The sequence below is a fragment of the Vanellus vanellus genome, assembly GCF_965231255.1.
Source record: "Vanellus vanellus genome assembly, chromosome: 1".
Taxonomy (NCBI): Eukaryota; Metazoa; Chordata; class Aves; order Charadriiformes; family Charadriidae; genus Vanellus; species Vanellus vanellus.
The window spans coordinates 99,983,104-100,005,023 of record NC_138905.1 but is presented as its reverse complement, the minus strand read 5'-3'; the positions used below and the strand labels follow the sequence as shown (position 1 = coordinate 100,005,023).

At 44.8% G+C, this 21,920-nt stretch overlaps 1 protein-coding gene across 1 annotated transcript in view; it reads right to left on the bottom strand.

Annotated features, from left to right (window-relative positions):
* The window catches only part of CD96 (CD96 molecule), a gene marked incomplete at both ends in the record, with an annotated part of 28,043 nt that extends 7,175 nt beyond the window's left edge, over window positions 1-20,868 (bottom strand). Inside the window, 10 exons of the mRNA XM_082487830.1 lie at window positions 399-473; window positions 1,374-1,418; window positions 3,254-3,307; window positions 4,572-4,748; window positions 5,110-5,200; window positions 7,504-7,559; window positions 11,776-11,998; window positions 13,489-13,598; window positions 17,141-17,563; window positions 20,811-20,868. Coding sequence (XP_082343956.1) covers window positions 399-473; window positions 1,374-1,418; window positions 3,254-3,307; window positions 4,572-4,748; window positions 5,110-5,200; window positions 7,504-7,559; window positions 11,776-11,998; window positions 13,489-13,598; window positions 17,141-17,563; window positions 20,811-20,868 — 1,312 coding nt within the window. The remainder of the gene's footprint in view (window positions 1-398; window positions 474-1,373; window positions 1,419-3,253; window positions 3,308-4,571; window positions 4,749-5,109; window positions 5,201-7,503; window positions 7,560-11,775; window positions 11,999-13,488; window positions 13,599-17,140; window positions 17,564-20,810) is intronic.
* Between the last annotated feature and the right edge of the window lie 1,052 nt (window positions 20,869-21,920).

Genomic DNA, 21,920 nt, shown 5'->3' with positions numbered 1-21,920 from the left:
TAAATATTTTGTTTGCTGGTGCTTTGTATTTGTACTCCTGAGCTCCAGTGTTTGGGTTGCACTTTATCTAGCCCTAATGTAATTCTATTTTTGTATGATATTTAATTGAAGAGATACAAGGAATAAGTATTTTAAAAATATATACTCGCTGTCAGTTCACTTGCTGAAATTAATGCATATATCCTGAACAGAGCATTAAAAAAGATTAAATCAAGGCAGTATTTTCTTGTATATTTATTTTTGAACTGTGGACTTCCTAGTGTATAATGCACTTGGAAAAGGGCTTCAGTGAACAATAAAGTGTTTGCTACAAAAACTGCAAGACAGTTATTATGTTTATGTATCATTCTCCTCTGTTCTTGAAGCAACGGAGAAAAAATTTTGGCTGAATTGATTACCTTGTGTCCTGGAAGCAGGAGCTGAGCTTGCTGGACTTGTGAAATCTAGAGAGGCCAAAGATGTCGACTGGTGCTCTAAAGACAAACAGATTACACAGTATCGCGTTTAGTTGCTAAGGTCTTTTAAAAATAATATTAATAAATTATAAAACAACCTGTATCAAAGAGCTTGCAGTAGCTGTTGGGTAAAGGCAGGCCCTGCAGCAGGAATCCCGCTGCTGGAGTTAAGGTTAAATGCTCAAAACACAACCCGTAAATTCAAGGAGCAATCAGAGGCGGCTGACGTTATTAATGCTGACCCTTTCCTGCGGGCTAGCTGTGTGTGTTATTTATTTATGTTTTTGTACACGGGGTTCAGTTTAAAAGCTGTGGGGTGGATTTTGTACTTGATGGCGGTGCTTCCCCACCTAGCCAGGGCCTTGCCAGAAACGGGCCTGACAATGCGCGGCAGCCACGTAAGCCCAGGAGATCGCCCACTCTTGTGGTTTTCCTCTCAATTACTGATGATAATTTTATATAGTTATCCGTATGCGTGCTCTGGTAAAGCAGTGGTATTTATCTTATATCATAAATGAATGGGAATGATGTGCTACTATTGGGTGAGGGAAAAGTGGTGGGTTTAACTTCTCTATCACATGCATCTGTCATAACAAGACAAATTTATTCATAGTTGTATAGGGGTTTTATTGCATTTTACAAGCAGGCATAAGAATAATATGCGATATTCAGCATGCCATTTTACGTGCTGTCCTAGCATGACAGTTTTAAGCAGGATTTGTGTCGGATCCCTTCTTGGGTAACTTCATAGCTCACAAATTCCCATCCAGCAGCACACAGGTACTGTCAGTACCAGAGCACACTGACCTTTCCCTGGCACGCCTCTGGCTCTGTGTACATGACATTTAAGCAATGATCAAGCAGAGATCCTACATATATTGACTGAATAATAAAGAAGGCTTTTTTCCCCCCCCTTACCTGAGGTAGTCATGACAGCTGATGGAAGTACTGAATTTCCAAGGTCTATAACAAATCAAAGTGAACGCTTTTACTCAGGGTGAGAAAGGTGTTTATTCTGTTTTAGAAAAATGGGTGGTTCAAAGGTTCAAGAGTGAGAGAGTGCATCACACTTAGTTTCCAAACAATCTTTCAATGCACAACTCGGCCAAATGGTCCAGTGAGGAACATGAAGCACCTGAGGTAACTGTGCTGTGAAATCCCTAGGGAAAGAGAGGTTTGGGGGAAAAAGGTTTGGAGCCTCAGGCACCTCAACTCAAAAAGCAGGAGTTACATGGTTTATCCCATACAAACAGATGCATCTTATTAGCATGCATGTTGAAATAACATGTATGACCCGGTGGCGGCACCTGCATAGCTCTATCCATGAGGCACTTCAGGGACTGCAACTCTGACAGGAAATTTCAGGGACATTTTGCACTGAAAAGTACTCACCGAGTCCTCAAAGAGGAGGAGAGGGAGTAATTCCTTGTAATTAAAGGACTGTCAACCAGCCAGCCAAGCACAGCAGAGGCACCATCCTGCCCATGCAGTATTTACAACCCGAGTGAGACATGTCTCACTTTCTCCTTTTTTTCCAGGGAGGTGAGGCGAAGTACCCCCTGAGTAGGTTGGGAGGAAGGATTAAATCTCCCCAAAGGGCTCCATGAAGGAGGTGATCTATGAAAGCTCACACACCCCATTGGGAAAACCTATCTGTGAAGGCAGCCAGATGGTACCTCTGTCTAGTCAGGCACGTTGGGAGGGCGTTGGGCCGGGAGCAACCCTCTGCAGATAGGATCTTAGCGTAAGCAGGTAACCATCAACTCCCCAGCTGCTTTCCTTTGTGAGTGTTTGTACCTCCTTTGACTGTTTTGAGTGTTGCTCTTCCATTTGCATTTCATCTTAACCTCGCCTGAGCTAACAGGGATTTCATTACCTAGAAGGACTCCTTAACAAAGATGCAGCGGGTCTAAAAACCAGGGTGGTGGGGCACCTTGAGGTGTGTCCAGCTCCCAGTACATTTCTGCAGAGCATGCAAGGCGAAGTGGGGTGGTAACCTGAACCAAGCTCCAGGGGCTGCTTTGAGAGATCACCTTGCAGAGGCCAGCAGAGGACAAAGTCTCTCTCCCAGGGACCTCTGGTACCTGGGATGGCTTTCTGGTGCCCAGCAGCATATTGGCTGAACGCCCAGGGCCTGCCACAACCTGCACTAGCAGAAGCAAGCTTTACATAGAAAAAACCCACTTCTTTCCGTGCCGTTTGTCTCCAGCATTTTCCTCATGCACCTACGTAACCCACCACTTCCGTGCAGCTGCCTCCCGCGGGGAGCAGAGCAAGCTGCCCCAGGAGAGCCGTCTCCGAAGGGCTTCAGCTGAGGTGTGGAGGGAACGATTTATCTGTCTGCAATAAGCTGATAATAAGACAAACTTGCAGGGGCAGAGCGTGGATTTACCAAATCTACACAAATTAAGAAACATCCCATCAGTTCTTTAATTAGACAAAAGTGTTGAGGATCTTGGCTGTGTACTTAAGCAGAAGGTAGAACCATTAGGAGGGCTGTTATTTTTAATTATCAGTTCAGTGCTGAAAGAGCTGTATTCAAATGCCAGCTGAAGCATCAGAAATAATATTAAGTGCCCCTCAAGGCTGGAGTTTAATTATGCTTGGGCTTAATTACGATAGATTACACCACCAAAATATCTGTTTATTGTCTTTTCTCTGAAGTCATTGCTGCAGAAAGGACTACCTTACTACCCATCCAGAAACAAGCTTGCAAAACTATTTCTCCAACAGCTTTAGGAATTTACAGATGCACTTTTAACCTAACCCAAGTTATTTCATTTTCTAATTTATCCTACCTTCTGAAGCTATGGTCGTAAAAGATTTGGATGAGGCTTCATTAGACTTATTGTTTATGAAGAAAAAAAAAAAGAAAAGAAAGATGAAAGCAGTTCTTAAAAGTAGTTAGGCTTTTGTTATAAAGGCTGAAAATTTAGTTTGGGGTTTGTGTCATACTGTGCATTAGTATGGCACCTTCACAGAACATAGCTAAGAATTAATTTAATTCTTTCCTTTCTATCACATCTAAATACATTAACATTTTTATACAGAGTGGATCTATCTTAACGTTAGCATAGCCTGCAGGCAAGAACGTAGACTGCTTTAATTGACAGCTCCCTGATTTGAATATATTTGTACAAAACTGCAAATTGGGTAAAATGAGTCATTTTGGAGAAAAATGATCATTTATCTCCCTTCCCTCCGAGACTGTATTTCCAGAGGAGTAAGCTCTGGCTTTTGATGCAGCCTTTCTTTGTGGAAAAACATACCAACAAGTGTATCCACAGCCACAAGTGAAAGCAGCTGAGCTGCAAGTAGTCACCACAGTATGTGATGTACCCGTGGAGACTGCTAAGGGGCCAGCAGATCAGCTGTATTATCTGTGCAGCAAGAAGGATACATAGTTAAAAAAAAAAAAAAAAAAAAAAAAAAAGGTGTAACTATGCATTTGCACCTGAAGAGGAAGCGTGCACAAGAGGATGCTAAAGGAAATCAGTCTGCCCTTCTCGCCAGCCACACCGCATCCTCAGAAATGCCTTAAATGTCTGCGCTGCCGCGTCTCCTGCTTTCACCAGCTACTTGAGACAGTATTTTCTCCCCACTTCCCTAACCCTATAGCTAATTCTTATAGCACAGGTTATAGTGGAGTTTCTTCATGATCCAAAATGATTCAGCCGTTTTAGGGGCCTTTTGCAACTTTCCCTGAAGATGTACAACATAGCCCTGACTCTGAGGGTTTGATTTTCTAGAGAGCTGCATTGCACATACGCAGACTTTCTGCCAGGAGCGCTCAGTGAGAAACACGTGATTGTGACAGCTCACTGGTGCCATGTGGCTAAGTTAGTGTATTTTGGGGTATGGGAAGTGCAGCAAGATGCTGCCTAAACAAACAGAAAGCATCTTATATTCGTGCAGGAGGTTCTTAGCTCATTTAGAGGCTTGAGCAAAGACTTGAGCTAAAAAACCTGCCAGAAACTTCAAGCTGTGTGATGAACTTGCACCATAAAGCATCCATACTCTTGGCATTTCTTCAGTATTTTAAATAGCAGAGAATACCTGTGTTTGGTGTTCTTTACGTTTCAAGTTTCAGATGTGTCCTATTTATGAAAAACCTACCGAAGGAAACAAATATTTCTTCTGATGAAACATTCCGTGTTTCATTCCCGAGGAAGGAAAACAGGCATGCACACAAGAACGTCTTATGTGTCTGGTGGGTCCCTTGCAACATCAGTGTTGACCTCAGCTGATAGAAACCTTCACTATCTTGCAAGTCGTCTTGTTCAACAGAAATTTCTTGGGGAAAGAAAAAAAAAAAAAAAAAGAAAAACTGCAAGACCCTCTCATTACACTCCAAACTATAAACCAGAGCTGTGCAAAATATTGGTACTGAAAAGCCAGCTCATATGGCTGCAGGTTTCGTTGCTGAGATGCTATCAAAGAACAGCGAGGTTATGCCAAGACATCGTTCATGGCAATTGCAGGGGGCTATGGTCATGGCTGTTCGCCAGCTCTTCCCTTGGAGGAGGTCTGATCCTCCCCTTCACCCTGACAGACACCTACAGGCTCCCTGTGTCAGGAGTGGATGAGCAACCACCGCCTTTCTTGGGAACCACTTCTGCAGCTGTGCCATTGTCCTATTTACAGGTTGCATTACCTCCAGGCTGCTCCGTCAGGCTCACTCTGTCCACGTACCACTGGAGGCTTGGCTTGGGAAATGCCTTCCTCACGACGCAGCTCACGTTGGGCTATGGGACAGTAAAAGTCAGTCATTAGCCTCTGGTGTTTCTCACCTGGCTGCCGAGCTTCCAAAATCCCTTACAGACAGAGCTTATTTACTCACCGTCCCGCTCAGGAAGGAAGCACTGGCTTCCTCTTTGTTGCATTTCTTTACCCCTCATTTTTCTGGTTGCAGACTGTATTGAATGAGAGCCCAGGGACACCGCCATTGCCTTGGGCCACCTAGGGGGTGATGGGGCTCCAACACCTTCCAGTCTTGTGCCATGGCCAGAGAGATATAGGGTGACCCCCCCCACCGCCTCGATGACAAATACCCACATGGAGAAACACCAGCATCGCTGGGGGGGGCAGAATGAAACCTCCTGATTGCTGTGTAAATCCTTCCTTCATTTGGCAGATAAGGAGGCGAATCCTATGAAGAAGACAGCCTAGCAAAATGATATGTTGAATATACAAAATTAGCTACTTTTGTAGGGGGTACGATATGCAAGAAGTTTCCAGAAGTCACAAGCAATTGCATGCTTTAGATGCAGTAGTCCTGGCTGTATGCCAATTGCTCAAAAAAATCTGGTTTTGTGCTCAATTTACTTTCTCACCAAGAAATAGACGGGAAGGACCTCAAAAATCAAGGCTGGATGAAGGGTTGGGCACGAGCAGGGTGTGAAGTCTCATCCTCATGCTGCCTGGATGTTCCCAATTACCTTTACTTAGCAGTTTACGACACTAAGAGAAATTGCCTTGCCCAGTTAAACAAAGAAAAAAAAAAAAAAAAAAGAAAAAAGCATGTGCTACTCATGCAGCACAAAGCCCTCTTGCTCCCACTTTCAAAGAAAGTGGTTCACACATTTAGTTGAAAGCAAGCTTGATGTGTTACAGCTGGCAGAAGTCAATCATTCAGTATAAAGACTGAAACTACTGAGCTGAAACTCTTTCCTTGCTGTGGTAAATAACCTCTAAACTTGTAGTGTAATTGCTTTCCTCTCTTTTCCTCTTCATTATTCCCTTATTTTTCAGGCACTATATATATTTTCATAAAATATATAAATATATAAAATAAATATTTTCATAAATTCTTCCTATGAAGAAATACAAATCTGACATCCAAAGTAGATTTAAGCCCTGCAAGCAAAGATGGAAAAGAGAAGGGAAGGACCCAGTGTTTGTTTGGAGCTGAAGAATGGACAGAAGCTCTTGGAAGAGTTTCTGTTGCTTAGTCCCATGATAGCAGCACCCCTTGCTCCACTCTGCAGGACAGTGCAGACAAAAGCCTGCAATGTCCAACACCACACCTGGAAATAGGTAACCAGTAAAATTATACCAGTTTTGCAGAACCAGCTGACTCGTGGCTTGTCTGACAACAGGTGGGTACGGTTAACGCAAGGTTCTGCCTGCCCACAAGTGCTGTTTCCAAGGAAAACTTTCCCAATTTGGGATGCTCACAGATCAAAAGCCTCAACCTGGATGGATGCAACAGGAAGCGAAGTGTCACAGTGAGTAGCCAGAGTGGCTTGCTACTCAGTTGTATGGGCAACAAATGTGTTTTATGCCAAGTATGACCAACGTGGTACAGCAGACTTTCTCTTTAGGTTTTGCCATTGCCAAGCAGGTGATAAAAGCCCCAAAACACACGTGTAACTGTTCAGCTCTAAATAGGGGACCCCAGACTTAGGTCCAGCTCCTCCATTGCCATCTGATTGCTCCAGCTGAGCCATGCATGCAGCATGACATGTTACACCTGACAAGACCATCACGTTTCCATTGACACACTAGACCATGTTGGTGCCCCGAGCACTGCTCCCACAGCGCCTATTCCCCGGAGGGGCTGTGTGGCAGGCGGGGGCTACCACTGCCTACCCCCTTGGAGCAGCATCCTGGGTAGCGCGTGGCCTTCTTCGGAGAGGGATTTTTACGCAGTGTGGAGCGAGCAGCTCGAGGCTGCTGGGCAGTAGTGGGTGGGGAGGGAAAGGGAACATTGCAGCCCCCTGCGATACCACCGACTCCTCACAGCCTCTCGACCCTGTCCCGGAGCTTTTCCTAAGGCTAGCAGAAATCAGATTTTGCCCACCCCCTGGAGAAGCCTGTAGCTAGCTCCTGTTTGTGGGCACTGAAGCAGCTCGCTGCTGCGGGGGTGGGAATCGCTCAGAAGAAATGGTACGAAGGGCTGACACTAACTCATTGACTCTCTTGTCGCCCCGTGAACTCGGTCGGTTTGAAGGCCCCGCCTGTATCTGATTCAGCTTTGCTTGCCTGGCCCTGCTGGGGTGGCACGGTGCAGGTCACAGGCATTGCTCTTTGCTCCAAAATTGCTCACCTTCTGCGAGGTGCCAGCTGAGCCTTCCTGCAGGCTAACAGAGATCTCAGGGTAGGCTGGAAAGCAAACCGAAAGGTATTAGTGAAATGGATACCAAAGGTCACAGTAACAGCTTCTAATGAGACTTAACAGCCTTGTTTTGTGAAAAGAGTAGAAATTAAATCGTACATCTTCCTACACACCTAGCGAGATAAAAGCTTGTACAGCTCTGATGTGAGGTGAAGGAAGTGGTTTACAAGCTTATATCAGCAGCTACTACCACAAGATCTGTGATGTATTTCACGCCTGTCTAAACTACTCTTGGGTGGCTTTGCTGGAGAAGCGAGCTCAAACCATCCTGTGGTCACAGCTCCAGCAGCAGAGCCACTTGTCCCGGAGCTGCTGAAATAAAACACTCCCCAGTTGTTGGTTCCTCCGGGTGTTTGCCAAAGTCATCTGCAAAGGCTTTAGCCGTCCCCCAAAACATTGATTGATTTGGGGTACCAGCTATTGGGTACCACATGCTGTTGCCTAGGCAGACATGTGACAGTGTCCCACCACAGATGCTTCCGGCCAGGAAGCTCAGAATTCACCTTCGCATGACAGCAGCTGGTCTCTGATGACCACATCCACAAGAAATGGAAAAAACGTTTGCTTTTGTTTTCACAGCATTTTGGTTCTGGGCATGGCTGAGTGTATAGATAAAACCTATCAGGTACCATAAGCCTCCCTAAGTTGGCATTTCTAAAGTAGCCATTGGGATCCCTGGTTTGCAGTAATATTAACTGACTTGTTAAGTAAGGACCGTTGAAACTGTGCTAATACATAGCGAAACTCAAAAGCCTTGGATAAATTGTGCTTCTGGCCCTTTCTGAGCCTTAAAACTGGACTGGAAACAAGTGCATTCCTTGGATTACTTAAGAGATCCATGATTCTTTCTCTTTCCAACCTAAACCCCACTTTACTCTCTACCATTAAGATAATTTTCTTTTCTTTGTTTCTTTTTTTTCTAACCCTGTTAATTAATATAGGGTCACCTCAGTTCATTACATTCCCCTCTGAGTTGAACCGCTCAAATTTCCCTGTTGTTTTACATAGCAAATCCACCAAGGACTCTCCTGGCTTCTTTTTTTAATTTCCATTTTCTGCCAGTGTAACTGATGGATTATGCCTGGGAGTGACCTATATTTAATTACCATGGCCTTATGTTTTTCTGGACTTAGGGTACTCTTTGGGTGGCACTTCCTTTTTTTTTTTTTCCTTCTGTTTTTTTTTTGTTTGTTTGTTTTTGTGGATTCTTCCTATCAGAAAATGAATGTCTTAAGATTTCATACTTGCCTCTGCCTTGCCAAAACTGTACAGATGATAGTGGGGTTGGCAGAAGACAACCATACTTTTTCAGATGTAAGAAAGTCTGGTAAATGGGATCTTCTAATCTCAGCTAAAAGTTGGCTGAGAGACTAAATAACATCTAGTCTAGTGTCTGCTCTTCCTTTTTTTTTTTTTTCAATGATAACAGGTATGCTTTTCCACATCTGTATTGGACGCTGTTCTCTGCTTTCTCAGAAGACATTTTTGCCAGGTAACTGTTCTGGCAGGCAGCTCTCAAACACAGTTCTGAATGATCTAATAGATCTTTTCCATTTAACATCTCAGCCCCTGTTAGCAGTTGGACATTCATTTGTCTTGCTAGGATATTTACCAATGTTTTCGGTCTAGCAGAAATTCAATATTTAGTATAGTAGTTTCTGGTGCTGAGCTTTTACTCTTACAAAAAGGAGAAATCAATATTTGGCAAAGTTAGATGTGAAAAGGCCATACGTTTTCTCAGAAACTTGTATCTAAGAGAACCCCGTTCTAGGAAAGAAATATTTTAAAGCATTTCAGTCCAAAAGTACCCTCTTAAAAAAAGCTCTCTCGACTGAATGCCTGTTTTTATTCAACCTATCAAGACTCCCAACTTCATCAGGAGACTTGTTGATGCCTTCCTCACCCTCTCCTGGGCAGCTCTCAGTCAGACTCGGGCCACCTCAAGCATCTGTGGGGAAGAGCCACTGCCACCCCTCAGGCTTTGGATGTCTCCTCTGTGTTTAACCCTGAAGCAGAGGGATCCTGCACAAGGGGCTTTCCCCAGGCGACAGCACCTTCCTTTCCTCCTCCTGCCCGTTACAGCACCGTGGTGCGTTAGCTGCCCGCCCTCCCTGCCCTTCTTTCATGCCACCCAGCCCGTGGGGTTCAACTGCCCAAGTGCTTGGGTGACATGGGGGATGCTGGCTTGCTGAGAAGGGAAAATCTCCCCAGGTTTCAGTTGGCCTCGATTCTCTGCCTACGTCCTTTCTAATGGCCAGGATGACAGATATAACCAATATAATGTGCTGTTGACGTCATATATGCTTGCTATCATGCTTTAGATCCTGCCCTGGCCATTTGAGGCTGGCTCTAGCTGCTAGGACATAAACGTTCATTTCTTCATTCCCTGGTCAGCTTTGGCGCAAGGCTGTTTGTCTGTCGCCAAATGTCAACTGGAGATTGCTGGAGTATTCCGGCCGCTATGTCTGCCTGTTCCTGGGCAGCTTCTGCCCCGCCAGTGCATGGAGGTTCAGGCTAGTGCAGGGGTGGCTCTGGACCACCTGCTCTTGGTCTCCCCTCCCGCTGTAGCACAAGAGGTATGATGCAGTCATAAGCAGCATGGCTTCAGTGAATGGTAATAGAAAAGAGTGAGACAGCATGCCAAACAGTTATTTTACCTGCAAAATATCAGATACAAAAAGTAAAGAGCAAAACAAATGCACTTCCTCCAACATCTAGACTCTATTGCCCTGAGGTCTGAGAGACCTTCCTCAGTACTCACCATAAACCATCTCTCAGGGGACCCCTCCACTTAACCTTGCCCTCAGGACACCTGGGAGGGAGCCTGACGGCACAGTACCCTGGTCCAAAGCCAGCCAGCACTTACTGGGAGCATCACAGGCTGCTCAACACCAAGGGCCACGGTTGCTTTCTCTTGTTTGCCTGTTGTACTAACGTGCTGGTGTGGGCGCACACTCAGACAACCACACATAACACAGTAATTCAGAGAATAAGCCAAATAAAGCAACCTCTTCGGCTAGCAGATGCACAAACCAAGGCAAGAGCATCAGCAGGGATGTAGGGGACGCAGAGTTCAAGTATGTCAGTATACTTGAACAATTACCCAGGTAACACTGTAGCTGTTTGATAAATGTTGATTTTTAAAAGTAAGACCCATGTCTGAATCATGGAAACGCAAGAGGAAATTTCAGATCATTAACTTCTATTTTTATTTCTCTTGCGTCAGTGACCAACAGCCCCCAGACACAGATTTTGCTTTTTTTCTTTTTTCTTTTTTCTCTCCCTTCTTTATTTTGCTGCTCCCTGATGAATCTTTCTTTGCATTCAGAGCATCAGCCTCGCATGGCAGTGCCATCACCGAGCCACAGGCTTCCTTGGGCAGGCAGCTACACTCAACGGACTGTTGCCAGCCCTGCTGTTTAACACCCAGTCATTGTAGGAGCACTGGAAATATGCTTTCCAGACTCACTGCTCTATAAGGAGAAAATGCAGCCCGGTTTTCAGTGGGCAGCATTGCTCCAATTCGGTTGTACCTCAGCGATTGTAGAGTAGTTCCTGAGCCACTAGAGAGGGAACAGAACAAGCGACTAAAGATGGGAAAGTCTTCCAACGTGAAATGCCAGCCCACACGTTTGCGGTACATGGGCCTTCCCAATCCTGACCCGTTTGAGACCCCCAGGCAGGACCTCATTTTCAGAACCAGAGCCTTTAGCAGCAGTCAAGCATCACACTCCTTTGAGGACACGACTCTGCAACAATGGTAGTTCCAAATTATTTCAGCTGCTTACTAAATTTTGACCATGATTTCCTAACCACAGGCAGAATGGTCAATTTGTAAGTGGGGCACGGAGATCTTGATGCGTAAAATGCTCACCTGTAACCTGCAAAGTGCCAACTTAAGCTTACACATCGGGGTGAGATAGTGGCATTGTACATGCCAGAGATATCGATATATGTGCAATGCATCTATTATTTTTGATGCCAGAAATTAAAGGAATGGCCTCAAATTCTTCATAAGAACTATGGGGTTATTTACTAACATTTTAATGCATTGCAGCTGAAAAAAAAAAAAACAAAAACAAAAACAGTAAATACGTGTATATAAAAACCCCAGTGTATTTCAAAAGCTATTGCCTTCAGAACCAGACAGGAATGTTACCTTTCCAGTTGCAACTAAGCGGGCAGTTGGCATAAGCCCCTTACCGAATACTCTCACGGTGGTGCTGCTCTTCTGGACTCTCTCCGGGTGGTACACCACGTGGCATGAAAACACCCTACCATCATCCGTGATTTTGGTGGGGAAAATCTTTAGAGCGTTATTCAAACCCAGGTGGACTCTTTGCCTGTACAGCACGCTGCCGCTCCTGTATACTGCAGGACAGGAGGGCTCCTTGGTCACGAGTTCCTCTTTCTTGCCACTTTCCCCCTACGAAAAGAGAAACCTGCACTTCACAATGTGTGAAGACCAGACGCCACCCCCACATATTTTTGTAATCCAGCTCTGTTCCCACTATGAAAATCTTCCCTCGCGCTTCTAGCATTGCATAGTGGTAAGTGGACATTTGCAACACCTGTTGTTTTCCAAATACATTCTCTCCCAGAACTTCAAAACCAATAGTGGTCGTCATCTTACCAATGAACTGTGGAGTAAATAGCTGTGTCATGTGAGTCCTGATCTCTGTAGCCTGCAGAGAGGGCAACAGAGCGGCTTCCTCACTGCAGCAATCTTTAAGTTACGCTGAACACCCCACACATATTAAATACGACTGATATTCCTTGAAAATAAAATCCTTGCTCTTTTAGATTTTAACTAGCAAGAACCTGACAATAATAGCTAAAAATCACCTTTATGCCTGTGTGCCAGACACCCTTAGATAGAGGTGCAGCCGGCACATCCTGAACATCTGTGCCTCGGTACACATTTGCGAGCTATACTCTGAATGACTCATGGCAACCCACATATGTCGTTGCGCTGACCTCTGGGTTTCCCCCCGCCCTTCCTCTGCTGCTTTGTAGAGTGAACCAGCAACACTTAAACATAGTAAGGACAAGGATGTTCCCTACAAAAATTTTAAGAACTTTTAATATTAAGAATGCACTGCCAAGGGGAGATGTAAATAGATAACAAGCTGGGACAAATGACTAAAAAACCTAAAATATTTGAAAATCACCTCTAAGAAAACCCTCAACAGTTACAACTCCTCAGTGACAACAGATAGAAATTAATAGGCAAAGCTCAAGGACACTGCTGGCTGATACTTATGTCTACATACTGAAATTAATGCTAAAAGGTTACATTAAAACATGCATACAAATATTTATCCGGAAAGTGAGATGCAGTACAAAAATATAACGAGCTTTATATCTCACAGCAAATTGCTTAAAAGGAGTTTTTATGTGGTTAGCTAGATAACTGGGTTTGCATGTCTTCAGCCTGCCTCTGTGACACAGGTTAACAAAAACAAAAACATCACAGTCAGCCCAATTTTTTTTTCTATTTCAAAGCAGCCTGATATCTCACTACCCTACGCAGTAACTGTGTATTTTTTAGAGATACTAAAGCTTCACTACAGCAAAAATCCCTGAGAAATCCAACGCAAAGAATATTTTAGTTCTGTTACATTTGCCAAGTTCTTTGCCACTTTCCATGGAGCTGCTCTACACTTACTCCTGGAAAGTTAAAAGCAATTAAGATGGAATTTTCCCTCTTTGTTTCTTTAACAGCTATTGTTTGTGGTGTCTATGTTGCAAAACCATGTTTGTACTTTTTCCCTTTATTATCACAGTCCAGCACCACTGATACCTTTTGTTTAGCAGATTATGCAGGGCACAGTAAAGTCTAACATTTCTATTTAAATCTGCAAAAATACCCTGTAGTTCCTTCTCAAATTTATACCTGAGATGAAAAATACTTACCACTAGCCATTTCAAAGGATAATTGGACAAATTTTCTGAGGTCGTGTCCTCAAGGCATGGAATTTCTAAAGTCTGGTTTAACCGCACTTCCTTCACGTAGTGCTGCTCCTCTTTTGTCATTGCAACACCACCACCAACAACAACAACAAAAGGCCAAGAAGGAAAAATCAGAAACATAGTGTTCATTGTGCTTTAAAAACTAATGCTGTCTAGTCTTCTGTTCAAGGAACAGGCACTTTTTTGATTAGAAGGGGACTGTAATTTTCAACCATTACCCATAGACATTTGTTAAGTGAAAGCCCTGCATCTGACTCTAGATGTGGTTTCATGACTCTAATTCATGGCTTTACCTGAGTTTTTGGGCAATTCATAAAAACCTTCGCTTAACTGCAGGATCAAGATGTCTCCTTTCGGAGCTGAGAATAATTTGAAGCTTCAATTTTTCCTTTACAAAGTTTTTCCACGGCAATAAACCTTCACATCAATTTACTGCACCTGTATTTCCTTTTCTCTGTAGATATCCGCAGACTTCCTTTTCGCTAAACAAGGTGTTCAGCATGTTGGGCAAGTTAAGATTAACTCTGTTTTTCAGTGTAAGCGCTCCTTTTGTTATTCTTCAACCTGCCCACTACCAGAAGAGGAGAACTTCCCGCTCTTTCCTTTGTCGTCTATTTAAAAAAGCATTTCAGCATCTCCTACCCTACCCATTCCTAGTCCAGAGCTCCAGTCCATGTGTGGAAGGGAAGAGCGATGCACCAAACAGAGCACAGCTGTGGTCCAAACATTGGGTCTACGTAAATGTGTGCATTTAGACAAGAAGAGCAGCTGTGATGGCCAGAAGATGCTACGAGTGCCTTGGTGAGCCCTGATCTCGCCGACCCTCATCCCAGTGTAGGCAGCCACAAGCCCACACCACGGGGAAACTCTTGAACTTTGCTGCCCTGGTAGCTCTGGCTTGTGTGTTGACATAGAATGGATATATATTTTATTCATTTTTTATCTCGAGGGGAGGGAGAATATCTAGCAGCCCCAGAGTGCCAGTTTATTTGGCAGTGGGGGCTTTCTGGTGACTGTAACTTCCTTTATGTCTGGCTCCCAAGCACGGAGTGACAGTGCCAGCACGCAGCCTGTGCCACAGGGATGCAAAGAAAGGCAGTGCTAGAGTGGTGCCCAGGAGACCAGTGGCAGAGGCAGCCCATCTCCACTCTCCACCAGAGCGGAGCAACTGAGGAGCCACCTATCACAGCGGGACATGGATTCCACAAGCCCAAAAGGGGCTGGATAGCGCGGAAAGGATAAAGAAAGGGCAGAAGACTTTGCTGGGACAAGCTACCATGCAAAAGTGCCATGCAGCATATGAGAAGTACAGAGATGAGTAGTCGCCCAGGAGCTCAGTCTGCAAACAGCCTCTGCCTGTTCTCACAGCTGCTTATTTTCCCCTCATCTTTGATTCCCGTCTCCACTAACAGCATCTTGGCTAAGGTCCTCTGTCATTGTCAGTCCTACGTAAGCCTGCTGCTCTGCGGGCTTTTTGCAGTATCTACAAGTTGAATCCATCTGGATTCACTTCACTTTGATGTAGTTGGGATCCGCACTTTATTAATAACTAGTACTTTTCTCCACCCCACTCATAGGCTGGATTAAGGCCACCTTTGGAGTGGAAGTGGTTCATTGCAAAAGATCTGGTTACCTTAAAATACAAATCTGCAAGAGGATGTTGCAAACTGAACTTTTTAGTTCTCTCTAGCAAGCGGTTATCAATAGCAGAGCTTGCTACGTCACGCAGTTGCTGAAAAAAGCCACAATGATGCTGATATAACAAGGGCTGCCCATGTTTAACATGTAGACAGCGGTAATGGCATTGAACGTCCCAGTATCAACCAAGGGCACCGGCAAGGGAAATGGAGCAACACCTGATTTCCACTGTTACTATATTAAGGAAGAGACAGAAAAATCCCACGAAGAACAGAAGCACGAGAGGGTTTCACACGGGTACCAGCACTGTTTGTACCTCTCCGCTTCATCCAGCCCCTCTGCCTTGTGAAGTGCAGGAATGTTGCCAAAAGGGAGACTACGCAGCACACCCCTGTACAGCAGGTAAAGCGGCAGCTTCGTCCTTAACACGATTATCCAGCATATACTATTTAAGCACACCCATCCTCTATGGGACATGCAGAGATGCTGGATCTAATTTTGCCTTCACAAGTTCATCAGGGCAGGAAGGTACTGCTGGGTTACCCCCGAGATGTGACTCTGAGATAATAACACCAAAATTCTTGGAGCCAATGCCATGCAGGGGCCGTCAGGGAGTGAGGCAGCAGCTTGGGTTAAACGTCTCGGCGTATGAGGCAAGCATAGGACCCGGAGTTTGTTTCTCCAGAGTTTCCAGCCTTCTTCAGAGGGAAGCCACTGCTGTGGCTGCTGAGGAGAGGTGCCCTGTCCCTGATCCCGTGGAGTCAAGGCTCCTTCTGCTGCAGGACCAATGTGAACCAGCATGAGGACCAGTGTCACCCCTATCACTGTTCTGACCTCAGCAGAGAGGCCAAAGAGGCAGTGGGAGCGCTGTGCCCATGGATGCTGCTGCCCCAATGATCTGCTGCCTTCTGCTGCCCCTTGTGTCACCTGCGCCCACCCTGCTTCTAAGCCTTGAAGATGTGCTGCACCTGCAGCCCTGGGCACAAGCAGGGTGAGCACCCTGGCCGTGCAGCTCTGAACTGAAACCGTGCCAGATTTGTTGCATTTACTTTAATCCTTCTTGGCTTGTTAACAGGAACCTGGGGTCACCAAATCCAGTCCCCCATGTGCACAACAACAAGCTTGCCCAATATCCCCGCCCAGCTGCATCTTCACAGCAGTTTGGACTTTTGCCCTCGCTGCTGGCATTAAACAGCTGTTCCCAAAGTTGCTGCACTAATGGTTGCCACCGTTGTTTAATTTGTAGTCAAATCCGTTCACATCCTATTTAAACCCATTTGTTCCTTTGCCAGGAAAATTTAAACATCCTCCCTGGAGTTCACACTCTCCCCTGAGGCTTACTTACCAACAGCAGTCACGCTGCTTTCCAGCTTCATTTTGGCTGACAGAAGCAGCCAAGTCTCCGTTCCTGTGATAGTCCAAAACAATCCCCCGCTTTGCTCCAGTTCGTTTTTGACAGTGGGGGCACACATCCCTCCATTGAGCTAACCACCCAGCACAGCCTGCACATACCAGCTCTCAGACTTGACCAGACAAGGGTGTTTTCTCTTTCAGGTGCCCAGTGCTGCATGCCCAGAGCAGCAGCACAGTGGGGTTTGGAGATCCAGCATCCTCAGTCCCACCATATCCTGAGCCCCTCACCCAGTCACCTTTACATCATGTTTCTCCAAAATGAAAGTGTGGAAACTGTCCGTCTCACCACCTTTTTTCCTTGCTATGTAACTTCATATTCCTCCAAATAAATAAGGTTTCCTAATCAGAAGTTGGATAACAACAGCTAAAGAGTGCCTGGTAAATAGGAAACTCTGTAGACAGGGGCATTCAGTGGCACCATTGCAAAACCCAAACAAGTCACCACCATGTCCATGACCAAGAAATGGTCATCTATCCTGATATTCCACCAACCTTCCCCTCACCCCTGCTATGAAAAAGCAACATCTCATTCGTAATCACTTACCTTCTGCCTTGACAATAAGTTGAATTTTTGCAGCCTTTGTCCCATATGGGTAAGTAGCAAAACTGCACTCGTACAGCCCGCTAAGGGAGACGGTAACATTTTTCAGATGCAGAGCCCACTGATTGCACTCAGATGTGATTTTTGGATCAGAAGAACACAAATCCTCTGTAGCGTCCCAGTCGCAGCACTTCCTCGTGCCAAAGGACACTGAAAAGTTGTAAGAAGCCTCAGGAAACGCGAAGTAATGAGTGCCATAAACAGGGTGATGAACGGCTATTCTGGTAAGCTGGGTGTCATCAGTCTTGGACCACTGCGTCTGTATTATGTGGGTGGTCTGTGGTTTTGGAAAGGTGCATGCCAGGCTCACGTCAGTACCTGGGAAAGCGTGGACCACTTCTGTTTGTGTAAGGACTTCAGGCTGGCCTTAAAAACAAAAATGGGACCGTTGTCAGTGCAAGTAATGTTTAAAACAAAGCTTTCTCCCAAGCTGTCTTTGACGTGCTTTGGTGCCTCAGTCACAGACAACCAGGAAAGATGGGGAGGGACCCTTTATCAGGGGGTGTAGCGATAGGATGAGGGATAACGCTTTTAAACTGAAAGAGGGTAGATTTAGATTAGATATTAGGAAGAAATTCTTTACTCAGAGAGGTGAGGCACTGGAACAGGTTGCCCAGAGAAGAGTTGGATGCCTCATTCCTGGAAGTGTTCAAGGCCAGGCTGGATGGGGCTTTGAGCAACCTGGTCTAGTGGGAGGTGTCCCTGCCCATGGCAGGGGGGTTGGAACTAGGTGATCTTTAAGGTCCCTTCCAACTCTAACCATTCTATGATTCTATTACCATGAAGACCCTACAACTGTGACAACAGGCTTTCCAGCAAGGAGCTTTACAGCAGATTTCTACCAATCAAAACTGAGGAGAGAGAACCAGGAGAGCAAACAGACACTTGTATGAGGAGGGTGGGAAGCTCCCATTGTGCTCATGGAAGAGAAATGGGAACTCGGAGGGCCTCTGTGAAAACAGAAATCTTTCAAGTGATATAAATAATGCAGAAGCTGGGCCCACTTGTCCCCCAGCTCCTTTTGCAAGAACAAATGAGTTGTCCCTGCTCACTAATTCTGCCCCGCACTGTTGCCCCTGCCCGCTGCCATTGCCTTTGCTGCTTCAACAGATAAAGCTGCTCTTTTACCTCCACGTTATTAAACAGCTCCTGCATGGCCTAAACAAGCATCTGTTTCAGTGTCAGAGTGAGCTGCCCCAGTAGGTATGGTTTCTTCCTCAATTAATTTCGTAAAGCGAGTTGGCAGTCCTTAGTGTGCCATATAAAGCAGTAATGGATCGGTGAAATGAAGGGTCTTTCAACCTGAGCCTGTACTACTTGGTTTTGCTGCTGCTGTAATAAAATTGATTTCTCTCCCTTTCTCCCTTGTATGAACAAGAGGCTTGCAGTCCCCAAACCCCTGTATGCAGGGCACTGACAACTCAAGGAGACGAAGAATTTATGGATGGGAGAGTTGTAGTGAGACAAGTAATCCATCACACCCACAGAACCATACATGAAAAGGACCTTTTTCAAAAGGGCATGCGGGTCTCCAGAAAAAATGAGTTTGTGCAAATGTTCTTAGTTACAGACCTGTCACCCCCCATCTTCACTGGATTTTATCCTCCCTGTGTATCAAAACATCACTGTAAATTTACTTTGGGAACTTGCCCCGCAGTCCTACCAGCCACAGCACTGACTGCCCGTGACAGCAAGTGCACACTGCTCACTTTCTTTACTTGAAAAAAGCGGGTACCAGTTTCTTTGCTTTGACATCTGCTCTGCTGTGTGGTATGGGGGTCCGGGGCACCTGAGCCAGGGGATGCCCTGCCAGGAGCCAGGCAGCCTTGATGGTGCCTGCAGGGGGGACAGTGTGCCCCATGCTCTGCCAGCTCAGCCGGGAGCGAGACAGGGACCCAGCGCACCCACAGCTCCGCTTTCACAGAAGAAGAACAAATGCAGAGTCCCACATCCCCACAGAGCTGGCTGAGATTTGGTACCTAACCACTGAAGTGTGATATGAACACATAGAAGCCAGGTGCACAGAGAGCAAAAGTACCGAATGGCCACGGCCAATGTTAATCTCTGTGCTTTATTGCTGTGCATGCTCCGTTCATATTTTAATTGACTTCCAAGGGATGGGATGACGTAAAAGGATAAATAAAAATAAGCCTGAGTGATGAGTGCTGTGAGAAAAATTACTGAAAACTATTTTTGTCAGTCCAAGGAGCTTTTTATAGCAAATGCTCACTGATTTCACTGCAAGTTTTGCATCAGTAAAAGTTAAGTAAAAAGCAATTAGCAATCTTGTGATCAGACTAGCAGGCAAGGGACACCTAGCAAGTTACCTCTCATATTCGTACTGATGCTGTATTAGGTCAAAGGACCATGTAAAGAATGCCTACCAAGAATTGAATATTTTATATTAAGATGAAAAAAATTACATATGTAGAAACAAGATTTTAATTTGTGTTTTTTTTTCAGTAGCCTAGCACTTTAGGTTACTTTAACTGAACTCTTTCATGCAAAAGTGTTCTTAACTTTTTGTTAACACCTTAATATAATCAGTCTTATTTTATAACAAATTTGTTTTTCCAAATCAAATGCTGTCCATTAGCCTATATTTATGCTCCATTTGAAATTTAATAGATTAACTCCCAGGCATTTAGATGTCTGATCTCCACAAAGGGCATGACGGTGTTCACTTTCACCTTTGAATGATTTCAGTGAGGATTTCATCCTCGGGGGAAAAAAAAAGCAACAGTCCTGTTTTCCCCTAAATAGTATTGTTTTCCTGCATGTACATGTCTTGAGGCCTCTAGTTCTTTCTTTGTATTTGAGAACTTTTGTTTTCGATGAATACACATATGAAATATTTTCTTTTCTTTTAAAGTCCAGTTTGCCTCAGTGATGAGATGCATCTTACAATGCCAGTCAAATACATGAACTTTTTCCTTTCTTAACTGGATAAAGGCGCATCCTACAAAATTCTTCCTAGCTGATAATAAGTATTCCTGCATTCAGCATGGTCAGCCTGTTGCAGGGGAGGGAGGGGGTTATGAGCATCAGGCTTTTTCTTGGTTTTTTTTTTTTCAGATCATTTTTGGTTTAAACTCCCTCAGATGGGGAGGCAATTCTCCTTACTCAACTTTTCTGAAAGTTTTACTCCCAATGACAGACTTGTTCCTCAAGCCTTTAATGCAGCACATAGGGCTGGGTGGGGAAGAATCTATTTAAGGGATTGCAGCTGTACAATTTATTCTTTTTCAACTCTTCGCAGGTATGCGTGTATGTGAAAGAGAGAGATATGTTTTTGCTCTTTGAAAGCGGTTTTCCTTTTTGCCCATTGCAGATGAGAACATGTTGCCCTAAATACAAGTGAGTTCATCTCAGTGATTATTCTGGTGAAAACGGGTTAGGCATTTTGAATAAACTAATCTGCCAGTCAGCACAAACCTTACTAGCTGCACATTAGAACTAGGCGTATTAGAAAGTTGTCAGGAAACAGAAAATCATTACCAGTAGCTACAGCTTGCCCTAGTGAGACGCACAACCACCTCCATCTGCACTTTCCACCCTGCCCCTCACCACCCTCTGCTGCAAGCAAGTCATGGTGTCCGGCTGATAGGCTTACCTGCAACGCTGGGCACCGAGAGCAAACAAAACAGAGAGAAGAGCCACCTTTTTTCCATCTTCATTTGATGAAGTTTTGGTAAATACGTAGCTCTCTTGGCCTGCTTCTGGCAGTGTCTTGGAAAAGGAAGTCGAAATGGTCTGCCCTGTGCAGACAGACAGATGTGCAACGCAGTCGCGATCATCATTTTAGCGTGACTTCAAAGAAATGCTTCATTAAATGCGAAAGCCTCAGTTTCCTGCCAGAGCGATAAAATTAGTACATCTTGTGAAACCTTTATGTTGAAAACACTACCTATACTGCAAGCCCATGTTCAAGATTTTTTTTTTTCCTTTAACTTTTTAGATAAGTTCATAGTAAGGAGTTTACTGGGTTAAACTTGCTTGAAAACTTGTCAAATATCTAAAGTTGAATATCTGGTACACAGCACACAAAAAATCTAACAACTTTTTTTTTTTTTTCCCCTGCTTCATTTCCTTCACATGTTATTCCAAAATAGCTCAAATGTACTATTTCCAGACTCTCTACATTCAACGTCTTTTAAGAAAACAGCAAGGTAACAGAACCGATCCCCCTAAATCAAATCAGAGTGACTTGAGTTTTCCAGATTAACTTTTTAATTATTTTTTTTTTCTGAGCAGGAGATCATTAATTATTTTCTGCAGACGGAAGAACAGCATCATACGTGACAATATCACTTGGTGTGGTTAACCCCCCCATACCTTACTCTGTTCAGCTGTAACTTCAGTGTTGGCGTGCGGCTCCAGCCAGTCCCATGACCTGTCTTTATTGCAGGTCACCTGTAAATCTTCCTAAACTCTCCTTGAAGCATACTACATTTCCATAAACTAGGCGTACACCTGTCAGCAAAGCATCTCATAGCAGACAGGTCTTCTGCGAATTGGGCCTGCTGCTCGCCACTTTTCAGAAAGACCACAGATTTGAGTTCTTGCTTATCACACTTCATTCCCCAAAACTAAAAGAGCAGGGCAGGACACCTCACATACACAACACGAGCATACGTTACCTGCTGGCTCTTCCCAAGTAGGGACAGGTGTTTGGAAGCCCAGCTGAGTCTGGTTGCCCTGACGGCTCCCTCCCTGGGAACTC